Genomic DNA, 17316 nt, shown 5'->3' on the forward strand with positions numbered 1-17316 from the left:
ATCCACAAAACCTACCTTTTCAGTACAAAAACATCAGAGAGGGGAGGATAGATGGATGGATAGATAGACAGATACTATGCCAAAAACATTTTAAAAGGGGATATGAAGCTCTTTTTCCATTCCAATTAAATACCATTACAACTGAACTCCCATTAGTTTAATAGAGCAAGGATTTCACTCAGAATGTCAACAATCTGTACACTTCTGTCTATGTATTTATTGTTACCTATATATGTAATTTAATATTATGGTCATATTTTATTGTTATATTTTTGTTAGAACATTTACACAATTAACAAAAATATTAATTGCTTCCAATTAGCAAAAGAATCAGAGCTAGAAACCAAAGTTGAGGAGACCAACCAAGATCTTCCAATTCCAAAAACTCTTCTCTCATCAGTGTCTCTGGTTTCTAACCAACTGCTAATTGTTACCATATTACACAGACATAGGAAACTATTACGCACAAGTTGGCTCTCACCCCTTTTCACAAGCCTAGAGGCAGCTGCCTTGATCTGAGCTTCCAACAAGAGGGAAATATGCAGACTTTATTGTACCACAAACACACTTTGGTTAATTAAGTCTAAGTTTTACATGGACATGTGCCAGGACTAAAATGATCACTTACTTCCATCTTCTCACTGGCTAAGAGGGAGGGCTAGATGGCACCGTGTGCTAATACATTAACATTTTAACACTCTGCGTCTGGGTCCAAATAAAGTTTATTCATCACAAATGAAGTGAATATGTGTGGTCTCAACTTAGACTATAGTGGATGTTCATGCACATCCCCAAACTGCCGCACAATGTATTGAAACCTGCAGTGTCAATTCAGCAAGGACCTGATCCTGTAAGGTGCTAGGTGCCCTCCACTCCAACTGGGCTTGATTCTCCTTTCTCACTCATTTGGCATTGGTGTAACTCCATTGACTTCCATAAAGTTCCTCTTGATTTACACCAGTCTGAGTGAGAAGAGAATCAGACCAAATGTCTTCAGTGGCAGTGGAGAGTGCTCATCACTTCTCAGAGGACTCAGCACCTTGTAGGATTTGATCCTACGAGGAGCAGACTGGAATAGTGGGTGTATTATAGGTAAAGATGAAGCTGTAATAACAAACTGTTTAGAGGATGCCTAACTGAAAATACATGAACTTACACACAGCATGACCCTACACAGACTTTTGCCTAATATATAGTGTAATCCATATACAAGACAACCTTGTTGTAAGGCAGCTTTACTTCACACACTCTCTCTCTCTCACACACACCTGACACAAACACACAAAAGTAAGGAAATGAAAACCTAAGCCTCCTATGTGTCCATGGACCCTATTGAATCCAGGTTAGTTTGTGCCAATCCTCCATCAGTCAGGTCTGTGTGCATAACACTTTCAGCTATAACATGAGAAACGACTAAAAATGACCCTAAATCTAATTATATTTAGCAAACAGACCACTGCATCATTTCTCCTCAGAATCCACTTCTAAAAAGTTTTGTGTAAACAAAAAATGATTTTAAGAGTATTGGTCAACACTGAAAATGTAGGTCTCCTAAAGAAATGTTTCAGCCACAACTCAAATTCAAACCCTCTCTATTAAAAACATATTATGCAAAACCAAACAAAACTTCATGGGACAGAAAAAGCTGTGTGGAACGTCACTGACTAGCCATCTACTTTTAGAGATCAAGAGGAATTTATGCCCCATTTTAAGATCATATAATCGTAATTATAGAGTTGCTACCAGGTGCCTCTCTAAAATCAGTTAGATCTCCTATTTCCTTATCCACAGGACTGTTCTCCTGCCCTTACAGTCTCCTATAATACCTTGTTGTTGTTTTTTTAACCTTTCCTCGTCTGTCAGGTTTTCTAAACCATTTATCATACTTGTTGACTCTGCCCATTTGTCCACATCTTTCCTAAAGTGTAATTCCCAGAACTGGACACAGTACTCCTGCAGAGGCTTTAGCAGGACAATTACCTTCTGTGTCTTAAATATGACAATACACCTCAGAATGATATTAGCCTTTTTTGCAACTGCAACATATTTTTGACTCATTCAATTTGTGATCCACTAATGCCCCCAGATCCTTTTCACAGTAATACTGCCTAGCCTATTCCCCCATCTTGTAATTGGGCATTTGATTTTTCCTTCTTAATGGAAGCACTTTGTTAAATTTCTTCTTGTTAAATTCAGACCAATTCTCCAATTTTGAATTCTAATCCTGTCTTCCAAAGTATTTGCAACCACTCCCAGCTTGGTGTCATCTACAATTTTTATAAGCATATTCTCCATTCCATTATCCAAGTCATTAATGAAAATATTGACTAGTACTGGATCCAAGACTGATCCCTGTTGCACCCCAATAGATATCCCTCCCAGTTTGACAGCAAACCATTAACTACTTTTTGAGTAGTCTTTCCACCAGTTGTGCATCCATCTTATAGTAATTCCTCTAGACCACATTTCCTTAGTTTGCTTATGAGAGAATGTCATGTGGGACTGTCAAAAGCCTTACTAAAAATCAAGAAGAACAGGAGAGATATCAAGTCTACTGCTTCCACCCTATCTCTAGGCCAGTAAACCTGTCATAGAAGGAAATTAAGTTGGTGTGGAATGATTTGTCCTTGACAAATCTATACTGGCTATTTCTTATAACGCTATAATCCTCTAAGTGCATACAACTTGATTGTTTAATAAGTTGTTCTAGTATCTTTCCAAATATCAAAGTTAGGCAGACTGGTCTAATTCCCTGGGTCCTCTTTGTTCCACTTTTTAAAGGCAGGCCCTATTTTTGCCTTTCTCCAGTCCTCTGGGACCTCACCCATCCTCCAGGAGTTCTCCACAAAAAACAAAACAAACAAACAAAAAACTAATGATCCTGAGACTGCTTCAGCTAGTTCTTTAAGTATCCTAACTACTTCATTTCATCAGGGCCTGCTGACTTGAATGTATCCAACTTATATAAATAGTCTTTAACCTGTTCTTTCCTCATTTTGGCTTACGTTCCTTCCCCATTTTTCTTAACGTTAATTGCACTGGAGTATCTAGTCACAATTAACCTTTTTAGTGGAGACTGAAGCAAAACAGGCATTAAACCCCTAAGTCTTTTTGATATCACTTAGTAACTTTCCTTCCCCACTAAGTATACCTACCATTATCCCTTACATTTTCTTCCCATGGAACCTTGCCTACCAGTTCTCTGAGTTTGTTAGTCTGCTTTTTTTTAAATCCATTGTCCTTATTCCGCTGCGCTTTCTTTAGAATAATGAAATCTATCATTTCATGATGACTTTCACCCAAACTGCCTTCCACCTTCAGATTTGCAATCAATTCCTCCCTGTTGGTCAGAATCAAATCTAAAATGTACACTTCCCAAATAATGAAGTTTTGCCAAAAATATCATTAAAGGGCTATGGGAAAGAATTGCTTCTGCTGTTTGTACATTTTGGAGCAGTAATGTCTTATTATAGCATTATACAGTTTGAATGAAACAATGCAGGATGCTAATGTACAAATTACATAGATGATGTAATCTGATTTATGAGAATCACAGGTCTTCTCAAACATCTTATGTCTTAATTTACGGAAACAAATGTTACTATCAAAATGCTTCAGATTGCCTCAACATACATCTGTGAGTAATGACATGAACTATAAATATTAAATCAGCAGGATGGCTATGTATCTGAAGTCTTCTAAATCATGTTGTAGAATGACAGCGTGTTTCAATTATAAGGCCATTCTGAGACCTCACTTTGTATCCCCCATCAACCTGTATTGGCCAGCAGATGCAGATTCCACAAAGAATTATAGCAAACAACAGGCTTCATTTGCATTGGATTGCATCCGTAGATCATGTTGCCCTGTGATTAACACAGGTCACCTCTCAAGCTCTCTCCTTTTCTCACATGCATTCCATACATACAGATACAGCATTAACTCAGCTCAAATACATACCATTTCCTTGAATTATTTCTGAAGCACACTGGTCCAGCACAGACATGTTTGCTAATATTGTCACAACCTGCATTAATGAAAGAGTAGAACATAAAATATAATGTTACAATTCAGAAATGATAAATATACTCACTATTAAATATACTAAATAAGATAGTATAACCAGAACAATAAAAAACTATCCTTGTGTGCTAACATTTTATTATCACTTCTCCATACTCTGAGGTTGCTTCAACTTACACTCAGCTGTTAATAACATTCAAGAGTTGCTGGAGTGTAGTGGACTCCAATTATGTCTCCTTTCCCCCAGCCATGCCACCAACATGTACTGGGGGTTGCCAGATGGAGGTTGTGGATCCACTACTCCTACAGCAGAGGATTTCCTTGGTGGTAAGATTTGCATGCTTTATGGAAGTCCCTTTATGCTGCTAAATCCTCATAAAGGGGCTGAAGGGCTACAAACAATTGAGCCTCTCGCAGTCTTCATTTAGGTACAAATCCTGAATTCCATACTCAAATTCAGACACAACTCCCATTGAGTAAGTACTGAGAACTTCAGTGTATATCCAAGCAATACTACTACTTAGAAATTAGTTTTAATCTTCAAAGCAATGATAGAAACACTGATTAATCCTCAGAACCCCCTTGGGAGGTTGGTATTTTGGGCCCTGATTCTGGAAAGCATACCTATTCAAGGACAACACATAAGTAGGATTTAGCACACACTCAAGTGTTGTCCTGAACAGAGATGGACTTAAACACATGCTTAAATGTTTTCCTGAATTGGTAGCAAACTGTTGAATGTTGACTGTTTACAGGGACAACAGACTTCTAATATCTGAACTGCCCTGGAGAGGGCTGTACAGTGCAGATACATGTTTGGGGGAAATTTGAGAACTGGGAGTGCATTGGGTCACCCTGCAAGTAGCAACCAAAGCTGGTGGAAGCCAGAGTGTGACTGGACTGTTGCTGACAGACTGCTGGGGTCAGAACTACTGGACCAAGGCTGTAGCTATACACAGACACTCGTATGTGACCTGCATCCTGTTTGTGAGAGGCCCAGGTTGGGAGCTACAACAGCAAACATTGTGAAGCACCCATGCTTTCAGGGCAGGTGCTGACAACCCATACTGGTATGGATTGCACCCTGGAATGTGACAGAAATTAGGGACCTGATTGGAAGAACTGCTGAGCAATCACAATAGGAGTTGTGGTCTTCAGTGCTTCTCAAAATCAGATCCAAAGCAATTTGTCTTTGGCCATACAATAACTCATCGATAGAGATTGGATTAGAACTCAGAAACAGCTACCTCCTAATCCCAGACTCCTAGCTCCTAATCCACTATACTATACTGGTTTTGTTGATGCAGTGCTTCAGGGTCACATGCAAAGATATTGTTATTTAACATTCACATAACTCCCTGCATATCTTGCTGCATGCAAAGAACCATACATGTTGTTGACATTACTGTGTAAAGGGATTGTGAATAACCGTTATTATATGTAAATTCCAAAACAAAACAAATAAATAATTGCATTAAAAGGATTTTTTTTCATCTTTTTTTCCTTATTCTAGCTTGATGCTGTTAATCTGCTTGAGGAATAATGGAGGGAAGGAGGATACATTTGGCTAACAGCTTTTGGTTGTAGGATTTGTGTTCGCAAACAAACAAACTTCCTTGACAGGTGTAAGCAAGCATGAGAACAAATTACCATTAATGTTGATCTCAACTCTGCCATTATAGTAACAAAGGTGACTAATTTTTGGTGCTCTGACAGAAAGGTCTTCCACTTTCCAAGGCAGTGTTACAGTGTCATCTCTCTGAATAAATTCACTTACTTAGAATGCAAATGAACTGCTGAATCTCTAAAGAGTGACAGGTAGAAAAATGGAAACTCAATATATGTCTAGGTATTTATTCCATGTTAATTATTAACAGAGTTTCAAGCAGCGTGTATATATTTTTTCATTCTAAATTATATCCTGTTAATGAAAATTACTTCCTCTATGCAGAGTCAGTACCCCATGTGGCTCTCTAAGTGATAGAGGAATTCAATTAACCACAATTTGAATACACGCCAATTATTTCACGTCTTCAAGTTATTTTATCTAATAAGTATTTTTATATGTAAAAATGTGTTGTGTATCTTTCTATACAAGAAATTATTTGAGTGAGGGGTGTATTTGGGCTCAATCAAGACAGCGCTGCTTTCATTGATTATACAGTACTGCATATTTTCGTGAGATATTTATGCACTGGACAAAATGGGTTAAATTACTCCTGTGTAGAGGGACAGAGGGTCCTGTGGCATCTTTAAGACTAACAGAAGTATTGGAGCATAAGCTTTCGTGGGTGAATGCCCACTTCATCAGACGTCTGATGAAGTGGGCATTCACCCACGAAAGCTTATGCTCCAATACTTCTGTTAGTCTTAAAGGTGCCACAGGACCTTCTGTTGCTTTTTACAGATTCAGACTAACACGGCTACCCCTCTGATACTTGACACCTGTGTAGAGGGTTATGCAGAGGCTTATGCATCACTCAGGCCCAACTAAAGCCTTATTTTGAGATCTTAAGCAGGTCTTAAAGACACTTAAGCTTTAGAGTAAAGACCAAACTATGAATCTTTAACTTAACTGTTATTTCCATCTTAACATATAGACGTGAAATCCAGAAGCCCACCAAATGTCCAGACAGACCAAAGCCCACCAAAGGTCTAACTGTCTTTGAAAGGAAAGGCCTTTGAAAAATACTAGGTATTATACTAAATTAATTTATAACAAATAAAAAGACGTGTCATAGAATGCCACAACTCTTTATCATGAAAGTTTTCCAGAAAAAGAAGACGGAAATATCTTGGACATGTGTTAAGCGTGAAGCCAGAGCACCTAGGATGGCAGGCATGCCATTGAGCAGCTGGAAGAACATGACAAAGGGGCCAACTGAAAAAAAATCTCTTCATTAAAACACTAGCTAGAAAGGGAAAACTTACAGGACTTAACATCATAAGAGAACATGCAAGAATGGTGCAGGATAGACAGGGATGGTGGTGCCTTGTTTATGCTCTAAGCACCATCTGACAGAATGAGAATTCCGATTCTTTCACTCAAAGTGAGCAGAATTTTTCAGTGGAAAAATGAGTCATACCTTTTTGTAATGTAAACTACATACACAAGCAACATAGAATACAGATTAACTGGGAGAAGACACTACTCTAAGTGTTTGTACTTATTCTTATATAGCATATACTTATTAGGATTACCAGTTTAGTATAAGTACAACTTCTATCTCTCACAGCAAGATTCATACAATGGAGACACTCTGTAATGCAGGCCAAAGTCCAAGGACAATGTAAACACTAAAAATGGACTCTCCGGACGAAAACACAATTCTATCTGTAGACAAAGCCTAATTATCATCATTTTGAGGAAAATGCTCCTCTTTTTCATAGACTCATAGAAATGTAGGGCTGGAAGGGACCTCAAGAAGTCATCAAGTCCAGCCCCCTGTGCTGAGATAGGATCAAGTAAACCCTGACAAATCCCGCCTTTTCTTAAAAACCTCCAATGAGGGGGATTCCACAATCTCCCCAGGAAGCGTATTCCAGAGTTTAACTACTCTTATAGTTAGGAAGTTTTTTGTAATATCTAACCTAAATCTCCTTTGCTGCAAATCTGAAATTTGTCTGGATCCTTTAGCAACCAATGAATTCTGTGTCATAGGACAGTACAAGATTAGGAGACCTATGAAAACGGAACACAGACCACATTCTCAATATCTGCCAATGCTCAAGATCTATAGGACCATTGGGAAAGTCACAGCTCAAGCCAATCAGGATTTCCAGTACTGCAGTGTAATTCCTAGACATAATATCTCTAGGAAAGCTGTCAATAAACATAGCAACCTCAACCATAAGGTGTCAGGGAAGGGTAGTGGCCACAAAATACACTGTTTGCTCATTCGCCTTAGAATACTCCCATGTCTAGAGGAAGCCACATTTCTCTGAACCTTTTTTGGACTCTCTCGATAGGAGGAACCGAATCACTCACCGAATCAAAGGATTGATAATGGAATAGATGCACCATTTCCCCTCAGAGTCACCCGTTAAAATCCAGTCCAGTGCTGTTGTGACTGGAAGCTGTTACTACCCAATGGCTATCCGGTGGTCTATGCTGAGTTCATGAAAAGGCAGCTGCATCAACAAAACCTCTACCACAATTGATAGCAACAACACCCTTATTAGCATTCTCTGCAAAGAGGCCATGAATATGCAGGGAAAGAAAACCATCTCAACTCCTAGTTGTGGGCCTTCCAGATAAAGCCTGGGGCATATTGGTGGAGCAGAGTGTGAGAGCTTGCATTATCATTTCCTAGTAAGTCGTTCTTTGGTGACTAAAGATGTACACTCAAGTCCTCAGACAAATCTACATTCATTTCCAGACCAAAGTAACTGGGTTGTGTTTTGCATAAACTTCAGATAATCCAACACCCAAGACGCTTGTCTTTCCCCCTCAATCCCCCTCACCCCCTTACTATAGATACAAGTTAATTTTTTAGTAATGGGTGCAACACATACATGCAAAAACACATCTTCACAATCATTGCTGCAGCAGCTGAAAATGTTATCTGAATTTTTAATAGATCACCAAGAGTACATTTGCCATAGTATGGATTTTAGAGCAAAACACAATAAAAAGAACTAAAAAGAACAGAAAAAAAAAAGACCAATACTCTCTCTCATTGGCTCAGGAACCATTATTCTGTATCAAATTCTCTCACCGTTGGGAAAACCAACTCATCTTCCATAGAATAGCAGGGAAAAAATGAATTATTTATATACTGCCTGGTAGAGAGAAAATCAGCAGCAGTTTTTGGATATTTGAAAAGTATCTTAAGGATTTCAAGTGGAATTTATCTTTGCTCAGAATTTTTGTGGTTTTATCGCATACCACCATTACAGCGGCGGAGGGCTGATATCAAGAACAACCATCTAGCTCCCAGTTACGCTCTACCCCAGGGGTCGGCAACGTTCGGCACGTGGCTCGCCAGGGTAAGCACCCTGGCAGGCCGGGCCAGTTTTATTTACCTGCTGACGCAGCAGGTTCGGCCGATCGCGGCCCCCACTGGCCGCTGTTCGCCGTCCCGGGCCAATGGGGGCGGCAAGAAGCCGCGGCCAGCACATCGCTCACCCGCGCCGCTTCTCGCCGCCCCCATTGGCCCGGGACGGTGAACCGTGGCCAGTGGGGGCCACGATCGGCCGAACCTGCCGCATCAGCGGGTAAATAAAACTGGCCCGGCCCGCCAGGGTGCTTACCCTGGCGAGCCGCGTGCCGAACGTTGCCGACCCCTGCTCTACCCAGTGTAAACAGGTATCTGACATTCTTCAATAAGCATCAGAGGGGTAGCCATGTTAGTCTGGATCTGTAAAAATCAACAGAGAGTCCTGTGGCACCTTTAAGACTAACAGATGTATTGAAGCATAAGCTTTCGTGGGTGAATGCCCACTTCGTCGGATGCATGTGACATGCTCCAATACATCTGTTAGTCTTAAAGGTACCACAGGACTCTGTTGCTTCAATAAGCATGTAACAATTGCACTACATTTCCCACAAAGTATTAGCCACAACAATAAATCATAGATTGGGTAAGGTCTGGGGAGAGGATTTAAGACAAATCTCTTAAAATGATACTTCCTATTCCCTATGAGGCTCTAAATTACGCTGGGGAGTGTGAAGTGGCACCCAGAGAGCAGGATCAGGGAAAGGGAAAGGTGGTTTACAGCCACATCTCCACTGGGCCCAAGACCTGCTCCTCAATTCCTAAATTTCAGCCAACTTCACACTTCATCAATTCCTTAGAAGTATTTGAGTATCCAAATGCTAGGATTCTCATTACCATTGTACCTACACATGATGCAAATCATATTTCTTTCTTTCTTATCAGTAGTTGGTATTTTAATGAGTAGTAGCAGTTATAGTACATGCTCAGATTTAGGGATGGGCAAAGTAGCTCGGATAAGATAAGAATCAAGCCAAACTAGAACTGAACCAAAAAAAATGTGAGGTTTGAAGCCAATGGGTTACCCTGCTTTGGGATTTTCAAACACACCTCTAAATTGCCTGGTTTGGGCTGGAAGCAGAAGTACTAAAATACCCTGAGAATGGCTATTTTCATGCTGTAGCAATGCTACCTACACTAGGAATTTCTGGAAATTTCTAGAGACCCTCTCTCAGGTGATTTCCAGCTTTTCAAATGGAACAGACTGGGATAAGCTCAAGAAGAATCTGAATAAGCATCCCAGCTTCTGGAAGATTATCCAAACCTCTGAAGCTTTTTACATCCGTCTATCACTAATTTTGATTGGAAACTATTTCTGAAGGGCTCATAGTTCAGAAAGAAACTTGACTTCACCTGGCAACTTAGTATTTCAGGCCAAATTTGATTTAAATCAGTTCTGCCATTTTTAAGTTCTAGAAGTAGAAAGAAAGAAAGAAAGAAAGAAAGAAAGAAAGAAAGAAAGAAAGAAAGAAAGAAAGAAAGAAAGAAAGAAAGAAAGAAAGAAAGAAAGAAAGAAAGAAAGAAAGAAAGAGAAACAGGTTTTGTGGTTTGAGATTCTTTTTGATGCTCCTATAAATCAAAAGCAGCTTCATGTTTCAAAATGAAATTTGGAAGCCATTAGTCTACAAATTGAATAAAGACCTTCGGGTGCTTTTTTTTCCTTAAAAACAATTTAAACAGTTAAAATATTGAGGTAAGAACAGCAAGTAATCCACATGTGCCATTAACTACTGTTCATATTGTATTGTTCTTTGCATTTATTAACAGACTCTCTTTGGTCAAAAATGCAGTCTTTATACTGTCTCTTCTGATGTATTTCCCCTGTTGTATTTGCTATGCATACCTCAGCTTCAACAGCTGAAACACTTTACTTTAGCTCAGAATCACAGTAGCAGGCAACAGGAAGCTATGTGAGCCTCCACCTTGAGATATTGTCTCAAAATACGGATACAGTCATTAACTTTAGGGATCATTTAACAATTACTTCACAGAGACATAATGGTGATGGGCACCCTAGAAATACAGATCAGACTGATAGATAAACTGATCAGCAAGTATTTGTACCACTACATGAAATCAGAGTTGTTCAAGTATGTGTCACAGGCTGTCAACTACTGAATGAGATTCTCATTTAGTTCTAATACTATAGGGCTATGCCTTGGTGCAGGGGAATCAAAATTTTACTTGTTATCGTGAAATTATAATGGTGTAGTACAGCACAATGACAATCACAGAATCAGTGAGACACAATGAACATGGAGACCCACCATGCCACTTTTACAGAGACACCTTTCAGACTAGAACTTTAAGCACTTCCCTTAAAGGTCCTGATCCAAAGCACTTAAGTACAGGAATAGTTCCATTGACGCCAATGGGATTCCTCACATGCTTAAAGTTATGTGAGTTAATGCTTTGCTAAATTGAGGCCTAAAAGTTAATCTTCAGAGATGCTGAGTATTCAGAACTCTGGGTGCTTAGCACCACTGAAAAAAACAGGCTCTAAACAAATGTATTAGTGACTTAGGAGGTCTGCAATGTATTTTTAAAACTCTATGGGAAGTCTCTTCTCTTTAAATCTTACATAGCTTAATAATAAATATATGTTTCATATCTTTACAATTGTTGCCACATCATGTTAGTCTTATGGATTTATAAAATTCACCTCTCAATATCTCACAGCGCATATACAAAATCTAATACAGTGGTTCCCAAAGTGGGGTTCATGAACCCCTGGGAGTCTGCAAAATGTTACAGGGGGTTCTCGGAAAAAAATTCCCTAATGGTGGACAAAGCTGTCCGTAGGGACCCCGAGCAGTACGGGGCCAGCAGCCCGGGGCCAGCAGCCCAGACTCACTGGACTTCCACGAGCTAAGCAGATCAAAGCAAGCATATCTATCACACAGAGGAGATTTAAACTTCAAGACTCCTTATAAGAAATGGAAAGGGAGGTGGATATTTTTTGCTGTTTTTAAAATTAAATAGGCAGCTAGTATTGTTTTTTTTTTAATTATTATGAAGAACAAGTTTAAGCTTTGTTGTAATGTGCATTGTTTGCCTGGACTGCTCAAGACCTGCATGCTTGTGTAGGAGGAACTCTTTGAGTTGGCTTCTTAAATACCTTCATGGTGTTTCACATCTGATACTCCTTGATGAAACATAGAAGCCTTGTCTTATAACAGGCTTATTCAAAGTGATACAAGCTACGAAAGTGAGATATTGGAAGAGTGTTGCCATTTTCATAATGTAATAAAAATACTGTAATGATAAATAATAATAAATAATAAATAGTGTGTAATATGCATGTCATAAAAACAAATTTTATATTTCCCAGATCACTGCTTTTATAATTTATACTCAGATAAAGGAGAAAATCCCTGGAAATATTCATTTTTAGGAGAGGGTTCGCAAGACTTGACATTTTAGTGAAAGGGGTTCACAGGTTGTTGAAGTTTGGGAACCACTGATCTAATAGAAACCATCTAAATTTACAAGAACTCACAGATAGATATAAGAACCAGCTAGACAGATATTTCGCCTACATTTTTTAGTTTTAATATTAATAGTTTGCAGCATTTGTAACATTACAGATTATGTCATCTGACAGTAAACAAAAACTGCTTTCTGCTTTCAAAACAGAGGAGTTTTTAGCCCCCCAAAAAGAATAGCCTAACCAACCACAAACTCCGACTGAATTTGTAAAAGATGAACTCCCCTTTTTGTCTTTTTTGTGGTCTGGTTGACACTGAAATATGGAATGATGTTAAATCATGTTTTCTTAGAGTCAGTGGTACATTACAGAAATAAAACACTTCTGGGAAATCAATCTTCTGTAAAGAAAAGATTGATTGAAATTTGAAGAAACTATAAAGTTAATTAAGGGTCTTTAAAGAAATTTTCATCAGATATCTTGAATGGAGAAGTATCAGCTTGAAAAAATTATATTGCAAGGAGACTGTAACCACAAAGGACTACGATAATGTGTCTTGTTTTAAATAACAAATGTTGATTTATTAGCATGTTTAACTAATAGTGAACAAAGGTACCAAACAGTATTTGCGTTATAGCTAGGACCAGATTAAAAATTCATTTACAGTCTAAAAAGGCAATGAAAAGTGAATGTCCTCATTGTAAACCCAAAGGGTGTCAAAAGGACTAAATAGCCATAAGATTTGTTTACTGTTTGGGAAAACTCAGTCCACAATGGAGACTAAAGGCTACCTAGCGGAGGTGATGTGTGGGACACGCACGGTCAGGTGCCCCACAGAGCTGCTGTTTGGCTTTTACTAAGCATGCTCACATAGACTGAGCATGCTCAGTAGCATCTGCTGAAGCCGCTGCCCTCTCTCTGCCCCCCGACTACCGGCAGTTACGGGTCAGTTCTGCTGCCAAGAAATTCCAGCTATCAGAAACAGTGAAGATGCTAGCAAGGGAAAGATGAAGAAATAGAGGGAGAATGGACAGGCATTAGCAGGGCTGGCAAGCAGGTGCTTGGGGCGGCCGCTCCGGAGAGGGGTAGCACGTCCAGGTATTCGGCCAAAACCCTGGAGCCGGCCCTGGGCATTAGAGGGCAATATAGATACATTTTGGGATCCAGTGGAATAAAGGATATTCTCACAGTTGTGACCTGCTCTTCAATGATCAGTATCCTCATTTTGTGGATCTTGCCCTGTAGAGGTGAGAGGCATGATCTTTGTTGTTTCATAAACTTTTACTGACACTGCTGATATAAGTAGAAAAATTCAAGTTCAAAATGAAAATGACCAAATCATTAAACTGAGTGGCAAAGAAGATCAATATAGAACTGCTAATCTTCTTAGTTAATTACTCCTTTAAGGCTGATTCATCGCTAAGTAAAATTAATTTCTGCTACACGTTATGAGTGTGCATATTGTTTCACTTAAATGAATCAAATAAAGATAAGCCAGAGAGCGTTTGCAAAGTTCCAGACACCCGTCTGCAGAGATAAAGGCATGTCTGGCCACTTGCAAGAAGCAATATGGAGTTTATTAGATTTCTTTATTTCCGTATGTAAATTAAAAACATCAAAGCAAAATCAACCTACCTGGAGGCAGCAAATGGAGAGCTTTTTTCCCCCATCAAAGGCTGACAGCAGAGATCAGACTTATGGAGCAAGACCTTTTAGACAATTAAGAGGTGCATCAAGTGTCCTAAGAAACCTCTAAAGAACAGTAGTGAACTTCCTCTGGTACTATATGAAGGAAGAAGATTCAATACTATATGAGCCAGCACCGCATGTTTGGTATTCAGGACACAACATAGGATGGGGATCCCTTTCCCTTCTTCCCTGTTCTTTTAGGTCTGGAAGCAGCACCCAGCTGTGTGTATGATGGTCATTTTCTTTCTACTATCTTACTGGTTAGTAACGGGCAATGTCACAGCAGCAGTTGGAGACAGGAGATGTTGTGGCAGATGGTCTCAGGGAGATGCAAGAGGAATTCTTCTGGGAACCATAAAATTCAGTATGAGGGATTGAGACAAAATAAACATCTGACCTCTGGAGTAAAGGAGACACTGAATACTTCTATTTACTCATATTCTTCCACACTCGATATCAATATTTTAAAGAATTAAATGACACAGGACTAGCCTGTAACTAGGACTGGAAGACAGTGTACAGGTGAAGAAATCCCCCTTACTTGCCCACCTAAGCTACCTGGACTTTTTGTCTGAGTTACTAGAAGTAAGCATGGTGCGTGCATGCTTACTCCCTCCCTGGAGAAGGTGGGCAGAGGAATGGAGCGCGGGCAGAGCCAAGCCTCTCAATTGCTGGCCAGAGTAGCAGAGTGAGTGGGAGTAGTAATTTATTGGTGTCTATACAAGCAGTAAATTACTACTTTGCTGGGAGCAAGAAAAATGCAGGAGTGGAATTGTGACTCAGGGAGGGACTAGGGAATTTGCAGAGTTTATACAGCACTTGGTGCTGACAGCAGTGCCTGAGGTCACCACCTAGCCATATGTTGTGATATTTATTTAGAGGGAAAAGGTGCCGTGAAATATCAAAACTCCGCAGCAGTTTGACATCTATTAGATTGTTTGAAATCTATTTTTATTGTTTCCTGCCAGACTGAAGAGAACCAGTAGGAAGAAGCACTCTTACGTATTTGTGTCTGCATTGTTTTCGGTCTTACAAATTTATAACTACTCTAAAACCCATAGCCTATCTTTATCATTTCCAGTTTCTACAGCAGACAAGTAGCTGCACTTTCTGCATCAGCTGACAACGTGGCAGGCAAGGGCAGAGTCAGCATGCAGTAATAATAAATAAAAACTGCAACAATCGTATAGCATTTTCCATCCATATACATCAAAGAGTAAATACTGTTTGCCCCACTTTACAGATGGTGAAAGAAAAGCACAGAGAAGTTAAATTATTAGCCCAAGGTGACATCAAATAAATGCCAGAGTCAGGAATAGATCCCAGGTCTGAAATTCTGGCCCTAGTGAAGTCAATGAAAGTTTTGTGATTGATTTCAACGGGGCCAGGATTTTGCCCCAGGTCTTCTGATTCTGTCTGGTGCCTTATCCACTGCAACATGCTGCCTGTCTTGCATGCTTCTAACTCCCAAGTACTGGACCAAAGGCTCGACATAATGATCATTTTGGCTGAGAAAGGACTGAGAAAGGAGCCCTGGAGTTTATGTCTCCATTATTTTGACTCCACTATGCTTGTCAAAGCTGATTTTCACACATAATTATATTCTTACATAAGTTTCTCATGGAGTGTCAAAACATAGTTATCTGCCTCTTTTTCCAATGTTCAAATAACCTAATTTGGCATGGAAGTGCAGAGATGAGAGGGTGTATTTAAAAAAAGGGGGGGGAGCTCCTGCGGGGAAGTTATTATGGTCTCTTAGAGAAAACTAATTAGGATACAAGTAATATAATGGCATTGCTAGAGTTCCCCTGACTTGTGGCCTGGCTCTTATTTTTATATCTATTATTGGCAACCATTGCTTCTTGTTTAATTTCCTAAGTATTTTGTGGAATTTAATTACCATAATTTATCATCTTTTTCTTTGTTAATAGACACCAGAGATTACCTCACCACTCACTATGCAGCAAGGCATATGAATTCGTTTTCTTAATGTGAGTCCTGTCACTAGTATAAGTGACAGCGTCATGCCAGAATGTTTAGTGTACTATATTATCCAGTCACAGAGCATATTTGGACTGCTCTGGGTAAAGGAACTTTCAACCACAGATAGGCTGTGTGAAGAACTAAGCAGTAGTAGAAAATGGGACATCAAAAACCAAAAGTCATAAAAGCAAGAAAGTTCAGATCTAGCTGTAATTTTTATGTAGCCTCTCATTAATAGAAACCGTTTAAGAGCTCTTCAGTACATAACTTTTACCACCCCAGTGTACAAGGGGTAGGTGCATACTATCAAGTACTTATGCACAGTGTATGATAGAATATTGGCATTCAGAGAGAACGTGGCTGATCATATGCTTAAACATAGACTTTAATTTTGTCAGAAGGCTTGGTCACCTCCCTGCTTTTGATCATAAAAGGAATGGGGGGAAGCTATGGTCTGCTGGACTGAATACAGCCTGGGAGAGTTAGGAGACCTGGTTTCTGTTCCTTACTATGCTACTAGCTGGCTGAGTGTCGTGAGCAAGTGACTTAGCCCAAAATGTTAAAACATGGATGTCCCAAGTAGGGCAGGAGCTCTTCCTTCCTACCCCTGGTCCTTCTCTAGCAGAGACACTGACTAGTGGTTGTGATGCAGCAGGGCAGGGGATCTTTTCTCCTGTCTCAGCTAGGACCCCAATAAGACACCACACCATCAGAGGCAGCAAGGGCAGGGGGAGACCTTTGTTTCTTGCCCCCACCTTTTCTCTGCCAGCAGCACCAAAGCCTTAGGGTGGAGATAAAGTCTTCATGGCCTCCATTCCCCCTGCACCATTTTATCTTGTTCTCCCTGCACAATTTTTGACATAGTCCTGTCAAACTGAAGTGGAAGGACACCCAATACGGGGTACAGTGCTTCATTGCCCAAATTCCTCCACCTCAAGTCCCCTGTTCTTAATAATTCTCAGGCAAACATATCCATGGACCCATGCTGGCTTCCAAGTACAAGGCCATCTGGTCAGTAGCTTGAGAAAAAGCTGGTAAGCCACCAACCTGATGATACTGAGCAGAACCTAGATAAGGAGTCTTCAGGAAGAATGAACCAGCTGATAGTCAAGAAGCTCTGATTATAAAAAAGAATTTCTGATGCAGTAATAAAGGGTGGGGTTTTCAAGGGATCCTAATTGAGTTAGGCACTCAACT

The 17316-nt window shown here is 39.8% G+C and overlaps 1 protein-coding gene across 4 annotated transcripts in view; it reads right to left on the minus strand.

Annotated features, from left to right (window-relative positions):
* INSC (INSC spindle orientation adaptor protein) overlaps nucleotides 1–17316 on the minus strand; it is a 225980-nt gene that overhangs the window by 10487 nt on the left and 198177 nt on the right. For all 4 annotated transcript variants that reach the window (XM_005303302.4, XM_065592123.1, XM_042858838.2 and 1 more), the window contains one exon: nucleotides 3961–4027. In XM_005303302.4, the coding sequence (XP_005303359.1) occupies nucleotides 3961–4027 (67 nt within the window). The remainder of the gene's footprint in view (nucleotides 1–3960; nucleotides 4028–17316) is intronic.

The sequence above is a fragment of the Chrysemys picta genome, chromosome 4 (genome assembly GCF_011386835.1).
Source record: "Chrysemys picta bellii isolate R12L10 chromosome 4, ASM1138683v2, whole genome shotgun sequence".
Classification (NCBI taxonomy): domain Eukaryota; kingdom Metazoa; phylum Chordata; order Testudines; family Emydidae; genus Chrysemys; species Chrysemys picta.